At 41.7% G+C, this 21,589-nt stretch overlaps 3 protein-coding genes across 3 annotated transcripts; 1 reads left to right on the top strand and 2 right to left on the bottom strand.

Moving 5' to 3' along the window:
* Positions 1-6,954: 6,954 nt before the first annotated feature.
* Positions 6,955-13,477, top strand: chodl (chondrolectin). Its single transcript, XM_077010743.1, has 7 exons — positions 6,955-7,305; positions 9,594-9,942; positions 10,051-10,208; positions 10,530-10,580; positions 10,656-10,751; positions 10,838-10,934; positions 12,093-13,477. Exons 1-7 carry the CDS (start codon positions 7,221-7,223, stop codon positions 12,175-12,177), a joined length of 921 nt encoding a protein of 306 aa, XP_076866858.1. The 5' UTR covers positions 6,955-7,220; the 3' UTR covers positions 12,178-13,477.
* Positions 13,478-14,342: 865 nt separating this feature from the next.
* LOC143518297 (lysozyme C-like) lies at positions 14,343-15,710 on the bottom strand. Its single transcript, XM_077010742.1, has 4 exons — positions 15,475-15,710; positions 15,168-15,329; positions 14,891-14,966; positions 14,343-14,654 (listed from the first exon to the last, which is right to left on the bottom strand). Exons 1-4 carry the CDS (start codon positions 15,620-15,622, stop codon positions 14,558-14,560), a joined length of 483 nt encoding a protein of 160 aa, XP_076866857.1. The 5' UTR covers positions 15,623-15,710; the 3' UTR covers positions 14,343-14,557.
* Positions 15,711-18,360: 2,650 nt separating this feature from the next.
* Positions 18,361-19,703, bottom strand: LOC143519711 (lysozyme C-like). Its single transcript, XM_077013428.1, has 4 exons — positions 19,494-19,703; positions 19,187-19,348; positions 18,910-18,985; positions 18,361-18,672 (listed from the first exon to the last, which is right to left on the bottom strand). Exons 1-4 carry the CDS (start codon positions 19,639-19,641, stop codon positions 18,576-18,578), a joined length of 483 nt encoding a protein of 160 aa, XP_076869543.1. The 5' UTR covers positions 19,642-19,703; the 3' UTR covers positions 18,361-18,575.
* Between the last annotated feature and the right edge of the window lie 1,886 nt (positions 19,704-21,589).

Raw genomic sequence — 21,589 nt, 5'->3', positions numbered from 1 at the left:
TTTCTTATTTTAATACTTAAGTGCGTAATATAATCGAGCAGTGACTTATAATCAGTTTACTTGATTTTAGGTGATGAGTGTTAAAGCGTTAAAGACCAATGGACGCTGGTGGTGTGACCATTAGAAAGGTCTGGGCAGGAGTTCTCAGATGCTGGACTCACTGGACCCACTGGACTTACATCAGGGATGTCAACCTCTGCCCCCCACTGATCTACCGCCCTGCAGAGTTGGGGCTCAACACACCTGTCTTTAGTATCTGGATACTATCTGAATGTCTTGATTAAATGGATAAAGTGTGTGCAGGGATATTCAGCTCTATACCTGGGCAACACTGCAGACAGTGTGATTCATTTCATCTTTCTCTGAATCACTGTTCCACAGGGCAGATCACGGAGCACCATGTGGACCTCCAGAGCTGCGTGTGTGTGTGTGTGTGTGTGTGTGTGCAGAGGCGGTATTTGCATAGAGGCATTGCTAGGCAATTGCCTTGGGCCCCTCCCACTGCAGCCCATAGGGCCCCCTGACTAGCTAACTTATTTCTCGCATATGATGATGGGCCCCCTAGCTAAATTCGCCTTGAGCCCCCAAATTGCTAAGTCCGCCACTGTGTGTGTGTGTGTGTGTGTGTGTGTGTGTGTGTGTGTGTGTGTGTGTGTGTGTGTGTGTCAGTTGTGTAGCAAGTAGGAATTAAACTGGCGAGTGTGACTAATGAAAAACACTAAATTTCAGATCACAGTTGCTGAAAATCTCAAGCACAATCAAATGGTCGACCTTGTAGCACTTAAGAAAAATCTGTTACTGATCCTGCGGAACATGCAGAGAATCAACCTGTTCTGTACGGTATTGTGTTTCTGATGATGTTACATTGAGGTTCCCCTTTGTTAACATGACTTATGGTACTAGTTAATGTTTAACAAGCCATCAACTACATAATTTATGAAACTGGATAATGTTAACAGGCCATGAACGGCAGTATATTCAGTAATAATGTTAAGCAGGAAATGAGTCATTCCCAAACCTAAAATGTATACTGAAGTGCATGGCTAAAATTAATTTAACTAATTCATCACTGCCATAAAAACCAGAATCACAACATACAAAACTGTACAGAATGGGTCCGCTGAGGCTGGGATTGACAACCATATTTTATACCATTTCATTATATTGGGATGAACCAATGCTATAAGAAAACTGCTCAACAATTTAAAAATGTCTCCTCAAACAAAAAGGTCACAATAAAAAATTATAGATTCAAAAATGATCTTCTGTATGTAGAGATGCATTTATTTTTCCTGCTTTTTGTTGGCTACTGAGAAAACACCCTCATTTTAATTCAAAGATGTTGGCCAGACCCCCAAGAATAATTCTGCAAACACTATTGATGGAACAGTGGAAATTATACACTGAAAAGCCATTCGATACAGATACACTGTAAGCCATTAATTAGTCTTATTAACCTATTAACCTTGTTAACCTGTGATTGGCCAAACATTCTGAAACCAAAACGCTGCCACACACACACACACACACACACACACACACACACACACACACACACACACACACACACACAGTGCTGCAGTGTCGTGGTACATGATTTATAAGATATCTATCACAATTTAAGTAATTGAGGATGGATGTAGATGTAAGCTTATTTTTTCACTGTGCTTATCCCTAGTCGTTCCTCTATTCTGTTTAACAGTGTAGCACTACACCTTTATAATTACAATACACGAGTTATAGCAATATTCTAACACACTGAGTTATTCTGTAACCTTAAAACACAAAGATAAATTTAATAATGCACAAGTGTCACTTCACGTAAGAGATAAACGATGGTTACAATAGAGATACGAGATTGTGAGATATGACTGATTAGATAAAAAATAATGAGATGTGAGATTCTTTCACTGGTTTGCTTCTACCTGTTTAAGAAGCAACAAATTTTAGTTCTGCAATGATCTATTACACTTATTTTTAAAAATAAAGTTCAGCATAGTAATCCGTTGCTAGTCTAATGAGTAGCTAAACTGGGTCAAGGTGCATCTCCCAGCGTTCAACAGCTTCAGGTTGGCACAGTAATGGGCTTAAGGAAATGGGTTAAAGTACTCTTACATATTTCATAAGTCGCTTGCCGTCTGCTACATAAATTACAGCCAACTGCTTGAAAATACATTATCTCCAGGGGAAATTCTGACGAGGCCAATTCATGACTGTGAATTGATTTTCTTAAACTGCAGCCACGTTAATGGGAATGCATTCTGAGCGCGTACTGTTGTGGTTAGAATAATTGCGTTTGTACACAGCCCTAAAAAAGTAATCATAAAAAAATTATTACTACATTTTCCAGAGCTCAGTTCATCAAACACATCCCAATTAAGAGTGTTCTATATTACAACGGTTAAAAAAACAGTCAATTTACAATTTGAAAGGGCTTCATTTGTTCTGGCTTTGAGATATTTGACAGTTATTATAAGAACCTTCAAGTTTAAGCCATATAAAATCAAATGTAACGTAGAAAGCATAAATACTATTTATAGGTATAACAGGTAAGATGTATAAATTAAGTAAAATGTCTGCAGTATAAGAAAATATTCATACAAGCTTGAGTCACACAATGTATATTGTGTCATTACTCCTAGTTGGTGCTTACCTCAGGTGCTCACTGACTACACCGCATTAGGCTTTCACTACCTTTTAGTGCCAGAAGATCATTTCTTATAGCTGTATGAAAATGTATAAATGCAATGGTTGAGCAGTGATGATGTATTACGATTTTAGCAGGAAGTGTTCACAGGACTCAGGAAGTCATTTTAGCGAGTAATTTCACCTTTAACACCTTGTTGATGAGCAGTTGCGTGATTGCAAGCAAAGTGCATAAATTAAATGAATGGTAAAAAATACGAAAGCATTATGTCATGATCAAAGGTTTGTTGAAAAGGATGCGTCATCCACACATGTTCTTGAGGCCAAACTTTACCGAAGGTTGTCTGCAATCTCGGATGTGTATGTTATGCACAAAGAACAACTTCATTAACTGATGACACAATCATTTAATTACATCCCCCAAACCTTGTCAATCTGCATATGGAGCCTGAGGGAGGAGATGGGCCGTCCGCAGCCGGTGACTCAGAGGTTAACTGTAGCAGTGGGTTTGCCGCAGTATTGACTGCTGGGTAATTATGCTTAAGTGGTGACTGGCAGAAGTAAATGGCAGTAACAGATTATCTGTTTTGAAGGGAGGCATTCTTAGAATCAATAAGAGTCCATTTGTGAAAATAGAGCAATTTGGGGTAAAATGCGTCCCGTTCCTGGCCCCAACAGAACAGTGGTTGTCTATTTCCCTCTCACTCCGTCATGGTTGTATAAGGAAATAGAAACATAGGCGGTAAAAGACTAAATGCAACGCTGCTATAATTTGATATAAAACATCTCACTTTTACTGCAGTATGCTGTAGTATAAGATGTAGAGAAAAAATAAGTATGCAAGGTTTCCAGAGAAACAAGATGTTTCAGACAGAGGTCCTGCAAGTAAAGAGGGGCATCTCTCTCTCTCTCTCTCTCTCTCTCTCTCTCTCTCTCTCTCTCTCTCTCTCTTTTTTTTTTTTTTCTGTCTGTCTGTGACCCTATAGACTTTACGGTAACTACTGATTATTTTAGTTGTGGTACGAATACATGTCACCAGCTGATGTCAGCCCATGGTCAGCAGCAGTGCCTGCTGGGGTAGAGGCCCCACTGGGGTTGTTACCGAGCCCTCTGAGCTGTGGGGGAGAGTGAGACAAAATTACAGTCCGACTCTCCGAGGGGTCATAAAGGAGCTGCTTCCTTTAATGGCTGCTTTTTCCAGAGCATTCATTTATTTTATTTTTTACCGCACTCTCCTCTTTCTTGATGTTCTGTTGGTTCCTTTTAAAGCAACGCAGAGAACAGGAGGAAGGAGAACAGGAGGAAGGAGAACAGGAGGAAGGAGAACAGGAGGAAGCATTTTCTTGCAAATGATGTTACACACTTTTCTTTAACCTGTCCGATGCTGAGCTCACGCTGGAATGTACCAGATCTAATTTTCTTAGACTGACTACTCTAGTTAATCAATGGTATTTACATCTATTGCCCCACTCAGCTGTCCACTTTTTCCCTTAGAGGCAGGCAATAATTGGCTTCTATGGTGGCATAGCCTACTGATCCATCTAAAACATTGTGTGAAATATTCATAATAGGCCAATACTCCTCTCAGAGTGCAATATGAATCCGTACCTTCAATATCCCAGAGGTGAATTATGTGAGAAGATGATATGGGTCTATTATCAGTTCAGTCGTTAAGTGATAGAACAAAGAAAGACATTTGAACTTAACGTGGCTCATACATCTGAATGCAGAAGTTCTTTAATGGATGCCTGTTACCTCCTCTTAACGTTCTCTTAATCTCATGTCGCCTACACGTAGACTTTAATCCAATCAGGAAAGAGGGAGTGCTCGTTTGCCCAGAGGGCTCCGGGCCTCCTCATCCATCGTAGACAGGGTCAGCCTTGGTCAGGTCGACTCTCTGATCATATGTCAGCCAGTGTCATTTTTCACAGCCTGATGGTGATTCCACGGCTCTCCCTCTGGGACGTGCGTGTAGAAGAACGGGGAGAGAAAGGTGGTGAAACAAGATAAGGCTGTACATCATTTAAACTTTCTTTCTGCCAATACCTGTAGATAAATCACTCTTCTCATCATGAGGAATGCTAACAGTCCAGAAACATAAGTGCTCCATTTCATTGCCACTTGAAAATCATCTGGTCATTGAATTATAAACTATTTTGGACAGGCACTTCCTTTTTCTTGTTATCCTGCATACTGAATGACATTGTCAGTACATTGTAAAATGATTTTCACAACAGGGTAGTAGACAGGGAGACGAAATATGTTTTTCTAGTTAAAGGTCAAAGGTTGAGACCGGTTGGGGAAATACTACTGCAATGCTTTCTGTCACAGGTGCCTTTTTAAATGGGTAAAATCCACCAGATGGGTCTCAGCTAACAGGATTTGAACATTTGTCAGTGTCACTGTCAGAACAGTAAAAGTGTCATAAAAGATGTAAATGTGTTTGAACTCCATCACTTGAAAATGTCAGATACATTTCCACGCTAACAAACAAATGAGTGTTGCATTCAAGCACACAGACTCTAACATATAAATTATATTAGTCAGACCTGGGTGCTCCGAGACTAATTGCTGTTATATTCAAAAATTACAAAGAGAGAGATATGCCAAAATAGGGCCATTTTCATTCATTTTTCAGAACTGTGCATTAAAGATGATAAGGAGGACAATGATGATAGACTAAAGAAGCATGGTCCAGTTCAAACCCACATTCTGCAATCAGGCCTTTTCCTGGTGCACAATGCGGGCATTCCCACACCCACACCCACACCCACACCCACACCCACACCCACACCCCCTCCTACCCACCGCTCACCTTTTTTGTGATTACCCAACATTTCCTTTCTCTTTTCCCCTCCCAGTACATCCTGTTTGATCGTTTTAAAATCCATCCTTATAACTGTTCCTGTAATAATGCAGCTGCCTTTTTATCGATAATGTGTCACAGAATTTCTCTCTGTCGTTATCGAGCACACTAGAGATGGAGTGGCATTAACCATTGGAGAAATAAGGGATCGATAGCCAACAGCAAATTAAGTAATAGCGTTTTTGTGCAGATGCATATTACAGCTTGGTTAACAGCGCCCGGATCAGCACGGCTGCACATTACTGGATGAGCAGATCAATTTGAGCACAAAAGCCCACGTCTCTCTTCGACAACATAATTGACCATCATATAGCAGGAAGTGTGAGGGGACAATCTGGAGGTTCTCCGCAGCCAGCTGAAGGCACAGGGGCAGGACAGACATCCCTGGATCTTTCAAAAAAGGTCCTGGCTGAGAATGTTCCTAATACTACGTACAAAAGACGACATCCGCACACACCCAGTGTTTTTCTTTTGTCCTTTTCTCTCTTTTGATGTTTCTTCACAATGCAAGGACATGTTTTACAGTAGACAAACATTTTAAGCTTTACCAGTTTCAGCACGCTTGACTAGCAAGCAAAGGTTAGGCTGCACCAGGGCCGGAGTGGGACACTTTTTCAGCCTGGGAGTTTCAGGCCCAAATCCGGCCCAAAATTATTTTTCCCTCCCAATCGGCCCAAACTAGAGATTGACAATGAGCCGGCCCATCGGGAATCCTCCCGAACCTCCCGATTAGCCACTACGGCTCTGGGCTGCACTATGATCCTGCAACAAGAATGTGGTGAACCTTGTCACTTCTGGTGAACCCTGTCACTTCTGAATAAATGGGCTGGAAGTTTCCTTTCATTTTCACTAGGCGCCTGTGTCTTTCCACATTCTCTGGTGATGTAGCTTATTTGCTTTCAATGTCAGTGATCATAAACAAGGGAGTGAAAGAGATTTCCTGAACTTGGGACTTATCTACACTGATATCTTTAGGCCACCTAAATCAGTATAGACAAATTTACTTTGAAATCACTTCAAGGTGATGGTTATGTGGCTTGCTAAAGCTAGAAATCAAATGAAGAAAAGTTTAAGGGAAAGTATGAAAGAGAAATACACATGCAAATTAAACTCATTATATAAAACTAGGTGTAAACTTTACCCCCTTTCATTATGTTGGTTCATCAAGATCCATGACATACAAAAACAGACACATAAAACTATCCAAGTAAAAATGTGTTTACATCAAGGCGCCACACAGTTCGTGCCTGCGCTCTATTCAAAGCGTCTACAAATCACTTTTAAATGTTTGTGACCCATCGAACCCTCCACCTAATGACTGGGCTTTGCGTAAAAACATCGAGACGTGCCTCATGCTTAATAAAATAGGCAATGGAGACGCGTCCTGCCATATACGCCGTGCTCGATTAGTTAAGGTAAAGCACTGGCACTCTTCTCGAGGAAGAGATCATTAGAGTGGAACCGCCGTGCGCGCTCGCGCGGCTGCTTGATTCGCATCACTTAAGGCTGTGCCACAGTGCGCGTGATGACAGAGACAGGTCCCCGTGTCTTTTCACGTCCAGTGGGGTCTGGCAAGTAGATCATGTCAGCCGCAAAAACGGAGAGCAAAAGAGGCTGCCAATAAACGGTGGAAAGGGCGTTTTTCTAACAAAAGCACTTTGCGCGCTTTACTTCATAATAATCTCCCCGAAACCACCGCACGAGGAGGATGCGCGCGGATTCGATAGTGTTCTGGACCCTTTGGGGCTTTACTATCCCGTTCACAGTTAGCCATGGCGAACGAATTCTGAGCGGTAAGTTTACAGATTTTGAAAACTTAAGAAACTGATTAAACGAAAATTGCAACTGCAATATTTCTTATTATTTGCTTATTTCATCATATCTATTGAGGTGAAGATTATACCTACAAGGTAGACAGTTAATATGTCATAGTTCATGTCTTTGCATCAGCTGCTGAAACGTAGATTATCTAATTAAAATATGGTTTGTAAAGTCCTGTTTTACAAATAGAAATAAATAAAAACTGCATTACCGGTTTGTCTCCGCTGAAATATACTGATATATAAAACTTACTGATGGACGAAGTGGTGCGCGCGAACTTCTATTACACTAATATTAGTGTAAAATAGCTGATATCAGCCACAGTGCTCAACTGATTTTTATCCATACTTTTTTATCGGATGCACTGGATTTAACTTTGCAGTTGTTTTATTTTGCATTTTGAAAATGTACCTAATTTTAACTTCCTTTTCTTTTTAAAATGTACTTTTATTTAATAATCCAACTCCTGTTTCTTTTTTTCTATACTCACAAACAGAATTGGACTAATGGCGGAGGTGACAGAAGAGAGCTGGGCAGTATGTCTAAGACAATGAAATATACCAGAACAGAGGGAGGGGGGATTTTTTGCCCTGAACAGAAGTCAGTGGGGTAGAAAGATAAGACACGGTTCAGAACTCACAATGCAGACCGCAGACGCGAGCAGTGTGGACATGACCAGATCCCAGAGGAAGGGGCTCAGAAAGATAAAAGAGTAGGCAGATCAGGAAAACGCTGAGTCCAAATCTGTGCGGTTATCCCTGCCCCATTACTGGACTTAAAGTGATGATATTGCAGAACTGGACCAGGCAATTATTTAAAGTACCTCCCAGGCAGGGAGCTAATGTTATTATTAGACTTTTAATCAAAGTTATCATTCTATTCCCTGAGCGTACCACCATATCCTCGGCTTTAGGAGATGGATCTGACTGGTTTACAGGTTCCTGACTGGTTTGACTGGTTTACAGCCGTGCACTATTGCCTTTTGTGCTTGTATTCTCCTGTTTTTCCAGCTGCCTGAAACGTATCGCTCCAATCCTGGTAAAGTAGGATGAAGTCATTTAGAGCGATTGCAGAGCTACTGATTGCATCTACATGTTTTAGTAGTTCGAGATGGAAACAGTGTGATCCTCTGGAGTGTCTGAAATCCAGCAGGATCAGTAAGAGGTTATGGTAACAAGATGGATGCCTGGTTAGTTAGATAATAGATTGCAAAACCTGAATGTCTGTGGATGGAAGTCCGAACAAACTTGCAGACATAACGCAGGACACACGTGTCCTAGCTGTTCTACTTTATATCAATGTCTACAGTAATCCACACATTAGTGTATTCATAGCAACAACTACAATAATCTACACATTAGAGTACTGATAGCAATGTCTACAATAATCTATACATTGGTGTATTGATAGCAATGTTTACAACAATCCATACCACATTAACACGTCCTTTGGCACTTTTGTACGAATAAGCATATAGATACATGTTTGATATTGTTTTAGTTGTTGGTGTAGCTGTTACAGTTTGTAATAACACCAACGGCACCTCAGTGTACATAGAGCACTATGGTTACACAGCTGTGTATGGTACACTGTGTTCCAGATGTGCATGATGTCCCATGGGTAAAAAACGAGTAAAAACATCTTGCATTACCTTAAAATTATTTATAAACTATTGATTTTTCGTCAGGCCCACAGAACCCTCACATGGAACATGTCAAACTGATTGGGATTCTCTCATAACTCAACAATGAAACAATCAAGATTTGTTTTAGGGCTCAGTCACATATTACAACCTTCTGTGATATCAGTAGTGCAAAACTCCAATAATGAAATAGCAATAATGAAGTGACATGTTGGGCAAGTCTACTTTGAATTAAAGTAATATTCCAGCAGTTTTCAGTTGGCATAATCAGTTGATGAGTAACGCATTACCGTAATTGATCCGCTCTGAAGATGATGATCCATCTTAGAAGGAATTAACTGTACAGATTAATTTTGAAAAATGCATTTGATTAAAGAATTCATTAAAGTATTCTACAAAACTATAAAACGTAAACAATTTGTAAATTTACTTAATCTTGAGTTTCCATTATACATTTCTGTGTAAACAGTTTTTTTGTATTATTATTTGTTTGCACTTTCATAATCAAATGTGTTGAAATAACTGTCTATGGTTATCTATCATGCATTCTATCAAAATCACATTACATTGACAAACGCTGGATTCTCCTGTTATTCCGACTGCTTGGACTCTCTACAGGTCAGACGGTGTGTCAGGGTGGGCCAGAACACCCCTGCTACAAGATCGCGTATTTCAGGGACGTGACGAGCCGCGTGGCCTTCTGGGAGGCCCAGCGGGCGTGCGAGGTTGACGGCGGCTTGCTGCTGAGCGTGGAGAGTGCGGCAGAACAACGACACATCGAGCGGCTGCTGCGGGAACTCAGCAACTCGGCCACGGGGGGAGTCAGGGGAGGCGGCCCCAGCATCGCCGACGGGGACTTCTGGATCGGGCTGACGCGCGCCAACGATGAGAGTCCCCAGGAGCACGGCAGCTTTGCCTCCTGCCCAGACCTGTACAAGTGGACAGACGGGAGCGTGTCGGAGTTCAGGTGCGCGTGAGACCGGCCCAGTCGCCGTGCGTGTACGTGGAGAGCAGCGCTTTACCTGTATGTGTTGTTTCACTGCCGTAATCATGAGGACCCTCCCATCCATCACAGGAACTGGTATTACGATGAGCCGTCATGCGGAGGGGAGGCGTGTGTTGTGATGTACCACCAGCCCACCGCCCTCCACGGCCTGGGTGGGCCATACCTGTATCAGTGGAACGACGACAGGTGCAACATGAAACACAATTTCATCTGCAAGTATGAGCCAGGTACAGCAACACACAGTAAAATAACACACACTAAAATAACACACACTAAAGTAACACACACTAAAGTAACATGCTCTAAAGTAACATGCTCTAAAGTAACACGCACTAAAATAACACACAAAAGTAACACACACTAAAGTAACACACACTAAAATAACACACACAAAAGTAACATAAACTAAAATAACACACACTAAAGTAATCCTAAAATAACACACATTAACACACATTAACACATATTGACGTTATACAGCTATGCATGTGCACTCACACTTATGTGGGTCATGTTGGTGTTAAATGTTCTTGCTATTGGTAATGCAGAGAGCCACCTGGTGAAGGAACACGGAGACAGGCCTGGGGGCCGCGATGCAGGTAAACAGATGGACAATCGAACATCTCCATGTCCACATACGTGTGCATATTTACAGTTATTACTGGACTTCTCAGGATCCCCAGATATTTCAGAAGAGCATGAAGACAACAGCAAAACCCCTGCGGTTAACGAGGAAGAAAGCCTTCATATCATGGTGGCAGGACCCTCAAGTAATATCAATCAAAGCAGCAACCTAGAATAAAATAAGCCAGTCGTCTCAGACATTAGAGTGTAATCATATTTTCTGACTTTGTAGGCACGCTGCTGATTTATGTAATCATCCCCACTATTCCTGTGCTTCTGCTGATCATCGTTGCATCAGGAACCTGCTGCTTCCAGATGTTAAGCAAGAGGTGATAACACACACACACACACACACACACACGACCGCACGCTTCGTTTGCTCAACTGATTGCACACACTCGGTGGTAGATAGGGCAATTAGTGTAGCGCTAAGGTGCCGGTAGCTCAAGTGTAAAGCAGATGCTAATGGAATCCGCGCCACTTCCTGGCCAATCAGGAGCTGATACACACCTGAGACGGGAGCTTCAGTTTTGGCCTGAGATAGGATCCGTTCGTTTGTGTGTGTGCACCGGAACCCTGCTTGCTCAGTAATAATTGCAACGTTCCGGGAAGTATTATGGTTACCGGATGCATATAACATTGTGGCAGGCAGCTTCTGTCACGTTATTAGTCACTGTAACTGCGCGAGGGCCGTTGTATTACACCGCACTGGCAATGTACATGAACAATATAACTCCACTTCACTGCTCATCAGTGTCCAGAGGAAATTAGGCAGACTGAAATGCTGAAGTAAGCCGTTACCCTCCTCCTCCCTTCCGCCGACGGACGCAGCACGGTTCAGCCCCCCTTAACCCCGCGCTTGGCACGGCATTACGGAGTGCTTTATTTGTGCAGTTCATTATGTTTATTAAGCCCCCACTCTCGCGCAGCGATGTCTTTATAACATATTTCCGATCACTCAGCCAGACTGGCGATACTCAGACAATGCATTTAATCACTAGCACTAACTGGGCCGAGACTGAGCAGTAAAAGGCTTCCTGGCGCGTGTTCAACTCCTCGGCATAAACACCCTCATTTCTGAGATGATATGAGTCTCTTCTCAAGCTGCCACTCCCAGTTGTCAGTAGCCTATTATAATAGGAGGGAATCAAAGTGGCAACTGGATTTATATTTCGTGTCTGATCAACTATTCATCTTGTTGCCAAGCTGGAAAGTTGTCCATACATGGTTTGTAATGTAATAACCTAGTGGGCACTTTATACTAGGGCTGTCCAATTAAAGCTCCATCACATGCTGTGCTCCAATCCTGCAGAGCTCTACTAGAAGATTAGAAAAATCAGACATTTATCTGCAGGGTTGGCAGGCTCAACAACCAGCAGACACCAGGGCCTCAGTCTAAGTAAATCGGGCCACAGAAAAAGAAACAAACAAAACAAAGAAATAATAAAATCGATACGTAGCATCAAATAGTTTCTTATTTTGCTTAGAAAATCGCGGACCAAAACAAGTGTGAACCAGTCAACGCTCTGGATCTCCAACACACCAAAATCCGACAGCGCAATGGAAGTGTAGAAGGACGTCACAACCTCCCGCAAGCGACGCCTGGGACGTTTCACACTCGTTTGTCAAGCTGTAAGTTGTGGTCTATGATGACAGTGCAATGTGCATCTCGCTGTCAGCGTTGTGGTATTTTTCACAATCCTGTGATATCTCTCTGTGGCCTTCGCACCGCTGCCCAGAAACGCCTCTCACCAGTTATTTGATCCGTGGTGATGCTCAGTAGCCTTGCCCTAGTAGTGCTCACAGTCTTTCAGCCTCTTCACTCGTCCTTCTCTCCATCTCTCCATCTCTCCGTCAGAGAGAATGATAAGAGGGAACAGTTGACTGCAGAGGGAGGTCTAGCAGTAATTGGCACTGAACGCAGAGACCGATTAAATTACTGTTAATTAAGATGAGTGTGAATGGAACTCACATGAAAAGAAAGTCCCAACTCACATGAAATAAAGATGGCAACCAAATAAATAAATTGAGCAGTTTTCTAAGGGTAAAAAAGAATGCAGTGCTGTCTCACTCCACAAAATAGGTGGCAGTTTTAGACTAGCAGGCGGTGCAGGGCACAAACTCCGTTGTGTTGCTGCTAAAATGGATTTTTGTATCTTGGCATTGAGGCTTCAGGCACTGACACCAACTTCAAACGATGCGCATCGGTTAGAGAGGACAGGCCTTTTGGGCAGTGGGTTTGCAGGCCTTTTGGGCAGTGGGTGAGGCTACAGTGGATGTGGCTGGATCTCTGAGCTTACGAGCACTCGTGGGAAACGTACAGGCAGACTAAACAAACAAATATTTTTCTATGATCTGTTGCCAGTTCTGACAATCTCATACCAATCACTATAGTAAATGCATGTATGCCTGTTTCATCAAGAAGTTAGTAACATCTGTTCACTGCAGTACATATTTCAACCATTTTAGAAAACAGCGTATGAAAACTGGCAAAGATTTGTGCAATTTCAAACACCTATCATATTAAATAGACAAAAAATCCATAACACAAATGTACCTATTTAAATGGTCTGTTAATACTATGATTGTAAATAGAGGTTAATGCATTGTGTTTTTTGTTTCTAAGAGTGTGGATGTACTCTGTGTGGTTGACCTGAAAGACTTTTAAAATATATATTTTTTTCGTGTGTGTGTGTGTGGGGGGGATACAGTTACGTCATTAAATATCTGGATAGTTGTGATGTCTGATGGTTTGGCTTTAATATGATATTATATATCTCACTATCTCCCATTGTGAATACAGTAATGGAGAGAGTAAAGACGGCTGTTGGGACTGCTGGTGTTCATACACGTTATTAATATGTTATCACAATAAAATAAAAGCAGTGCATTAAAAATTATATTGTATGTCTATGCAACTGGATTTAGGTTACAATAAATATGCTTTTACATATTAGCAATAGTTATAACTTACCATTTATCTTTACAATTTATATAGATAAATACAAATACATGGCAATTAGATACAATCTTAAATTTTCTGCCAGAATTGAATTTCCATAGAAATCTGCCTTAGTGCTAAATATATCTTGAATATACTTTGAGAAAAAAGTCATAATATTGGCAGAAAAGTGGGTCTTGCATTTGTCAGGGGCGCAGATGGCACTGGGGACGGGGGGGGACATGTCCCCTCCAGATTTATATTGACCCCATCCGAAATCTAGCATCTACAAGCATAAACGTATATATTGTACAGCTTGGTCCCCCTCACTTCAGAATTTCCATCTGCGCTGATGGCATTTGTGTGTCAGGCTGTTCTCCAGTTACTGCACAGACAAAAATACACTGCTAATTACATACTGAATTAAACGAATCAGTCCTCCATTTCACTGTCACGCAGAGTCATAATTACAGATGAGGCTGCAATCATGACTGTGAAGGCTCAGGAGAAAATTAAATTAAATGAACAAATCTTGCCCTATTTAAAGATAGGAGCCTATTAAATATGTGAGGCATAAACAGCCCTGAGACACGATTCTCTTGGCACTCAGTGAAGATTGAACGATTAATGGAAACATGAACTTAAAATGAGAATATTGGAACTGCAGTTTAAACATAGTTGCTACTATGTTCTGTTAGAATAAGGTTTTTTTTGCTCTAACTGTGTTCTAATGGGTATTTTAAATGAACACATGGATTTCACAACAAGAATTATGAAGAGTATCCACACTGAGGAGTTATGATAGAAGTGAAAATGCTTTATTAAAACTCACCTCAAACAAGCTTATTTCATAAGAATCAGCACAAATGAACACAAGCCGCCATAAAAGCTCACAAAACAGTTACAGCATCGCATGGCACTGTACTACAATATTTCAGAAATGCACTTATGTCTTCAAACTAATGATTTTTGTAAGCTCAGAACGTTCTAGCAGTTTGCTGCTTCTGGCTTTCATTGGCTGAAGTCTTCAGCATTCTTCTTCTTCAGATCACAACCTTTCTCCCAGCGAGACATCTTCCTGCCATTACAGTACTTATCCCAGGTCTCCCTGCAAGAAAACACCACATCAGCCATGTTTCTGATACTCAGATCAAAAGAATAACATGCATTTTAGAACTGCACACAGTTTACACAACACAGTATATACAAGTCTAATGTTGAAAAGACAATGTGTGAGGATCATTATTCCAGTATTTGGATATGTGGAACTAGAATAAGATTTCATTTTTTACACACCTATATAAAAATGATAATAGTAAATTCATTGTAATAGTGAAGACGTACCATGACTGTAGTCCCTCTCTTTTGACAATGAGCTTTAAACAGTCAACTGAAGCCTTGAGATCATCCTTTAGCAGATCTTACAAAAGGACAACATTTGCATTTGTTTACATACTCCAAACACCATTTTAACAAATTCCAGCAAATTAAGTGTAATGTGAACTCTGATGAGCTCAATCATCTTAACTTCAGGCTGTATCCATTACACTCAGTGCGCTGGGCAAGCAGACCCTTTAGTATATGAACTGTGATAAAGTTTAGCTGCTGAAATCTCAATTACCTCCACAAGGCATTTGACACATGTTCTTTCCACCCGCGGTGCCATCATCACACCACTTGAAGCTGTTGATCTGGAAGATCCCATAGTCCTTGCCGACCTCACTGCTGCTGCTACGTACCTTATGGGTCTTCCACTTGCTTTCCCAGAAGGCCATGCATACATCTATAGCAGTCATACCGGAGAGAATAACAGAGAAGAGAAAATATACAACATAAACCACATGCATACATACATACACACACAGTGTGCTGAAAGAAAGAGTGAGCTAATGTGGACAAGTGATGAGAGAAACCGGAGTTCTACCCACAGTTGCCCAGTTTGAAGCCCTCATAGCCGTCCAGGCCCTGCTGCTTGAAGTTGCGGACGACCTCACAGCGACCCAGCCGGCGAGCTTCGCTCACGGCCAGACACATCAGAACCACCACCAGCACAAGTCTCATGACAAAGCGTTGCATGATCGTCGGTCACTTCAGCCCAAGTCCTGTGTGTGAGCAGCACTGTTAGAGGGGCCAGCACAGAGCAATTTATCGGGGATTCTCTGGGTCTGTGTTGCAACTTCTTCTTCTCCTCCTCTTTTACATAAATGTTGACCGTTTCAATTTTGCTATTGTGAGGGTCCTTCAGGGTGACCTGTGGAAGCTGAGGTTTGTAGCGTAAGAGTTTCCACATACAGGGCTAACAGTGGCAGAGATTATGAAACCTTATTGAGGAAAGAAAGATGCAAAAACTTTCATTTTACAAAGCACTACAAAGCCTCTACAACCACTATATTTTATAAGAAGTAAATATGTTAAATAGTCAGAGACAGAAACGGTGTACATCGATTGCATCCTTATCAGAGAATTGTGCATATTCACTTAACAGCACCCAACATTTAAAATCTAACAGCAACCTTGACTGACTACCACAAAAGAAAAGGGGAATCACCTTGTGACCGTTAAGTTGAGGCACCTAGTTATGAAAAGCAAACTGTCCAAAGTGTAATAGACTGTCAGTGAAGAAAAGCTGAAATAAAATATGAACAGTTCCAAGTAGTTCTTAGTTTACTCCACCTCTGCATCTGCACTGGAAAACCTCCGCTAGTCGAAAACAGAACCACTGATTTACATACATGTTTTCATTATTACGACGCAAAAGTATCATTGGCAAAATGGCAATCATTAAAACTAACAACTTATAAGTGTTTAAATTTCAAGTATAAGAAAAAAATGAGTAGAACATAAATTATTACCTTTGCAATTCTGACCGATTGTAGGCTTTTATCAAGGCTATAAATAGGGCACACAATTAACCTTTCACACGTTATTCAAAACCATAGCAAACAAGCAGAGAAAAGGAAACTTTATGTCAAGTGAATTGAGCCAAAAACAAAAGTATACTGTTTTCTTTTCAATAGCTCGAGGAAGTTCCTCAAATGTAGAAAACAAAACAAAAATGGGACGATATTGCCAAGAATATCAGTGCATGTAGTGGAATTAAGAGATCAAGCATGTGGCATGACTTCTGTAGTCAAGTCAAAAATAAGGGGACAGAACTCAGAAAGGAAAAGGGTTAAGACTGGTGGAGGTCAAATATCCACAAGTGCCCTTATTGTTGGGGAGGAGAAGGCACCGGGGATACTGGGCCCCACAGCTACTGAAGGGATACCAGGGGATTTGATACAGGAGTATATATTTCAATTTCCCTGAGGGGAACCTCCCAAAGGGATCAATAAAGACCTATCTATCTATCTATATAGCTTCAGAGTGGATTCAAACTGTCAGCATGTCCACCATCAAATGCACCGTCCTAGTCATCTGACGCACTCCAGAATTGGCCCAGGTGAAGGAGTCATGAGTGCTCCCAGGCCACTTGGCTACAATGTCCACAAAGAGGCCTTGGTGGTTGCATATTACTTGTATATTCAAAGCAGAGAAGCCTTTACGGCAGATGTAGATCGGGCTCAAGAGGATGGGAGGTGCTGTCCACTGCACCAACAACTCCAATTGTTTACAATTGCATGAAAACCAATTTTGGTTTCATGTAATGCATCCCTAGTCCTAAGAAATTATATATACAGTATAGTCCTTATTATATATTGCTGCATGACGAAGCGATGCTTTAGTAACAACATGCACACATTTAGATATAGGTCAGCTTTGCTTAGTCCATGGGCATCACCAACAGTCTGCAGAAACTCACCTGTGGCATAAAATCGGAGGGCTGCCAGTAACTGCATCGTGGGACTAAGGGCAAAATTCTGCATTCAGGCGAACTACATGGCTTCGTGGATTACGTTGTCTTCTTAAATTATGTTTTCTATTCAAAGCCAATAGGCCTACTCTTTGAAGAGCTGCCATGTTCATCACACAAGCACACTTGCTAGCCTTAATCCAAGTTACTTATATGTGCTACCGATTAATCAATCCATCTTATTGGTTAAGTTAAAATAAGCTTAATAGGACAACTTGTACCAATTTCATTGCAAAGAAGACATTAATTGTGAAAGTCTGAAATGCTAACTGCACGATGATGAACGGAGAGATTTGATTAAATATTGGGAACATATCAACTAATGCTAAATAATTCAAAGTAGTACATTTGATTTTTGTTGACACTTAATGTGGTATATGCGATGTAATTACTTTAAAAGAAAATAGGCTACTAGGCTAATTATACACATTAACGCAAATGTAACGCCGTGCTTAAAACCTGCGCGAATGAAATTAGCGCCTCTGTCCTTTTTGAGGTAGAACTGCACGTGATCGAGTTAAGAAGTACTTAGTGAGTTACGAATGGGTCCGGATATTCTTAACTTACGAACGACTATAAGAACGACGTAAGTTACGAAGAGTTTCGGGAAACACTCGTAAATTTAAGAATATTCGTAAGTACGAGGCTACGAAGTACTTAAGAGTTACGAACGTTTTGGGAAACGCACCCCAAATCTTGCCCTATTTAAAGATAGGAGCCTGTTAAATATGTGAGGCATAAACAGCCCTGAGACACGATTCTCTTGACACTCAGTGAAGACTGAACGATTGATGGAAACATGAACTTAAAATGAGAATACTGGAACTGCAGTTTAAACATAGTTGCTACTATGTTCTGTTAGAATAAGGTTTTTTTTTGCTCTACCTGTGTTCTAATGGGTATTTTAAATGAACACATGGATTTCACAACAAGAATTATGAAGAGTATCCACACCGAGGAGTTATGATAGAAGTGAAAATGCTTTATTAAAACTCACCTCAAACAAGCTTATTTCATAAGAATCAGCATGAAAGAACACAAGCCGCCATAAAAGCTCACAAAACAGTTACAGCATCGCATGGCACTGTACTACAATATTTCACAAATGCACTTATGTCTTCAAACTAATGATTTTTGTAAGCTCAGAATGTTCTAGCAGTTTGCTGCTTCTGGCTTTCATTGGCTGAAGTCTTCAGCATTCTTTTTCTTCAGATCACAACCTTTCTCCCAGCGAGACATCTTCCTGCCATTACAGTACTTATCCCAGGTCTCCCTGCAAGAAAACACCACATCAGCCATGTTTCTGATACTCAGATCAAAAGAATAACATCACATTTTAGAACTGCACACAGTTTACACAACACAGTATATACAAGTCTAATGTTGAAAAGATAATGTGTGAGGATCATTATTCCAGTATCTGGATATGTGGAACTAGAATAAGATTTCATTTTTTACACACCTATATAAAAATGATAATAGTAAATTCATTGTAATAGAGCACACGTACCATGACTTTAGTCCTTCTCTTTTGACAATAAGCTTTAAACAGTCAACTGAAGCCTTGAGATCATCCTTTAGCAGATCTTACAAAAGGACAACATTTGCATTTGTTTACATACTCCAAACACCATTTTAACAAATTCCAGTAAATTAAGTGTAATGTGAACTCTGATGAGCTCAATCATCTTAACTTCAACCTGTATCCATTACACTCAGTGCACTTGGTAAGCAGACCCTTTAATATATGGACTGTGATAAACTTTAGCTGCCGAAATCTTAATTACCTCCACAAGGCATTTGACACAGGTTCTTTCCACCCGCGGTGCCATCATCACACCACTTGAAGCTGTTGATCTGGAAGATCCCATAGTCCTTGCCGACCTCACTGCTGCTGCTACGTACCTTATGGGTCTTCCACTTGCTTTCCCAGAAGGCCATGCATACATCTATAGCAGTCATACCGGAGAGAATAACAGAGAAGAGAAAATGTACAACATAAACCACATGCATACATACATACACACACAGTGTGCTGAAAGAAAGAGTGAGCTAATGTGGACACGTGATGAGAGAAACCGGAGTTCTACCCACAGTTGCCCAGTTTGAAGCCCTCATAGCCGTCCAGGCCCTGCTGCTTGAAGTTGCGGATGACCTCACAGCGACCCAGCCGGCGAGCTTCGCTCACGGCCAGACACATCAGAACCACCACCAGCACAAGTCTCATGACAAAGCGTTGCATGATCGTTGGTCACTTCAGCCCAAGTCCTGTGTGTGAGCAGCACTGTTAGAGGGGCCAGCACAGAGCAATTTATCGGGGATTCTCTGGGTCTGTGTTGCAACTTCTTCTTCTCCTCCTCTTTTACACAAATGTTTCAATTTTGCTATTGTGAGGGTCCTTCATTGTGACCTGTGGAAGCTGAGGTTTGTAGCGTAAGAGTTTCCACATACAGGGCTAACAGTGGCAGAGATTATGAAACCTTATTGGGGAAAGAAAGATGCAAAAACTTTCATTTTACAAAGCACTACAAAGCCTCTACAACCACTATATTTTATAAGAAGTAAATATGTTAAATAGTCAGAGACAGAAACGGTGTATATCGATTGCATCCTTATCAGAAAATTGTGCATATTCACTTAACAGCATCTAACATTTAAAATCTAACAGCAACCTTGATTGACTACCACAAAAGAAAAGGGGAATCACCTTGTGACCGTTAAGTTGAGGCACCTAGTTATGAAAAGCAAACTGTCCAAAATGTAATAGACTGTCAGTGAAGAAAAGCTGAAATAGAACATGAGAACCAGTAGAATGAGAGGCCATGAAACCCAACACGTTTGAGTGTGTTTCTAATTCACCCTGTATAAACATTTGGTTATACTGTTAAATCATTTAGATAGTATAAGATTCAGGGAGATATACAGGGAGAACGGCCTATTCCTAAACATTCTCCCCTAGTAGATCTTGGGCCTTAGCTCCTCAGCATGCTGGCCACACACATCAGCCTCCACTAAGTTGAGCTGAGGCCCCACAGTAGAGCAGATAGGAGGAAATTTTACACCACATGCATTTACCCCCATGACACCCCCCCCCCCCCCCAATTATGAAGGCAGCGCCCCCCCCCCCCCCCCCCCCCAAAAAAAAACCCAAATATTCTCAATACTTCAAAAACTGACAGTTACTTGACATCACACTGCAGTACAAGATTATCTCTATATCACACCATCAAAATCACCAGAAAGCAAAACATTTGCTTGTGCCAGCGTTTAGCAGCTGCAGCAGTTGGCAGAGGAATGGAGCGGCCCGGGCCCGGGCCCGTCCTAGAGCTGGCACATCTACATGGGACCCCCTGGGCATCGGGGCGGGACCGCCTGGGCATCAGGGCGGCAAGCAAACAGGCCGGCACTTTTCCTCAGAGAGAAAGGGAGCAGAAAGAGCAAAACCCAGGGCCCGAGAGCGAGAAAGGCACCCGATTACCAGCTAACGTGTGCCGATCACTGGCGGCGCCCAAGCCCGACTCGAGCTTGGAGCAGTGCGTGATGTTTCATGGCATTCCTCGGTGCCACGCCCATAGCTCATCACTCCACAGACTGTCAACACGCCTTCGCCCGCAGTCTTCCACCCGAACATGCTGCGTATTCCAGCCTGGGAAAATGCCTGCCTCAGACCAACCTGGAGGATTAGGTACAGCCTGCTATGCAAGGTGTGGAGGCCAAACCTTGCTATGTTCATCCTGTTGATGAGAAATAGCTCTGGAGCATCTGAAGGTCAGAACAGCGGATCAAAGCTTCACACACACACACACACACACACACACACACATACACACACATGTATCTTAACTTTTCCCCTTTAACAACACTAAAATCCCCTGGTTGTTGTTACATGCTGTGTAAACTCTAGCTAAGATCTTGGACTGGCCTACTGTGCATGCAGCCAGGCAGGAAGCTAGATATCACCTAACTAGATTTCCTGGACAGGACATCAAGACCAATCAGGTCACATGAGTTATCTCTCCACTCAGGACCATGCAGTGAAGCCTCAGGGAACTGGTATGAGTAAGATATAAATATCCATCATTTTCGTTCACTAAAATAAGTTACTAGTTGCTTCGTCTTGCTAGAAGAAAAACAGTTAGGATTCAACTGTAGTTTCCTAACACAGATCAACTGAGGCAAGACACCTCTGG

This window comes from Brachyhypopomus gauderio, chromosome 7 (assembly GCF_052324685.1).
Source record: "Brachyhypopomus gauderio isolate BG-103 chromosome 7, BGAUD_0.2, whole genome shotgun sequence".
Taxonomy (NCBI): Eukaryota; Metazoa; Chordata; class Actinopteri; order Gymnotiformes; family Hypopomidae; genus Brachyhypopomus; species Brachyhypopomus gauderio.
Note: the sequence above shows the minus strand (reverse complement) of the source record. Positions and strands in the feature narration are given on the sequence as shown.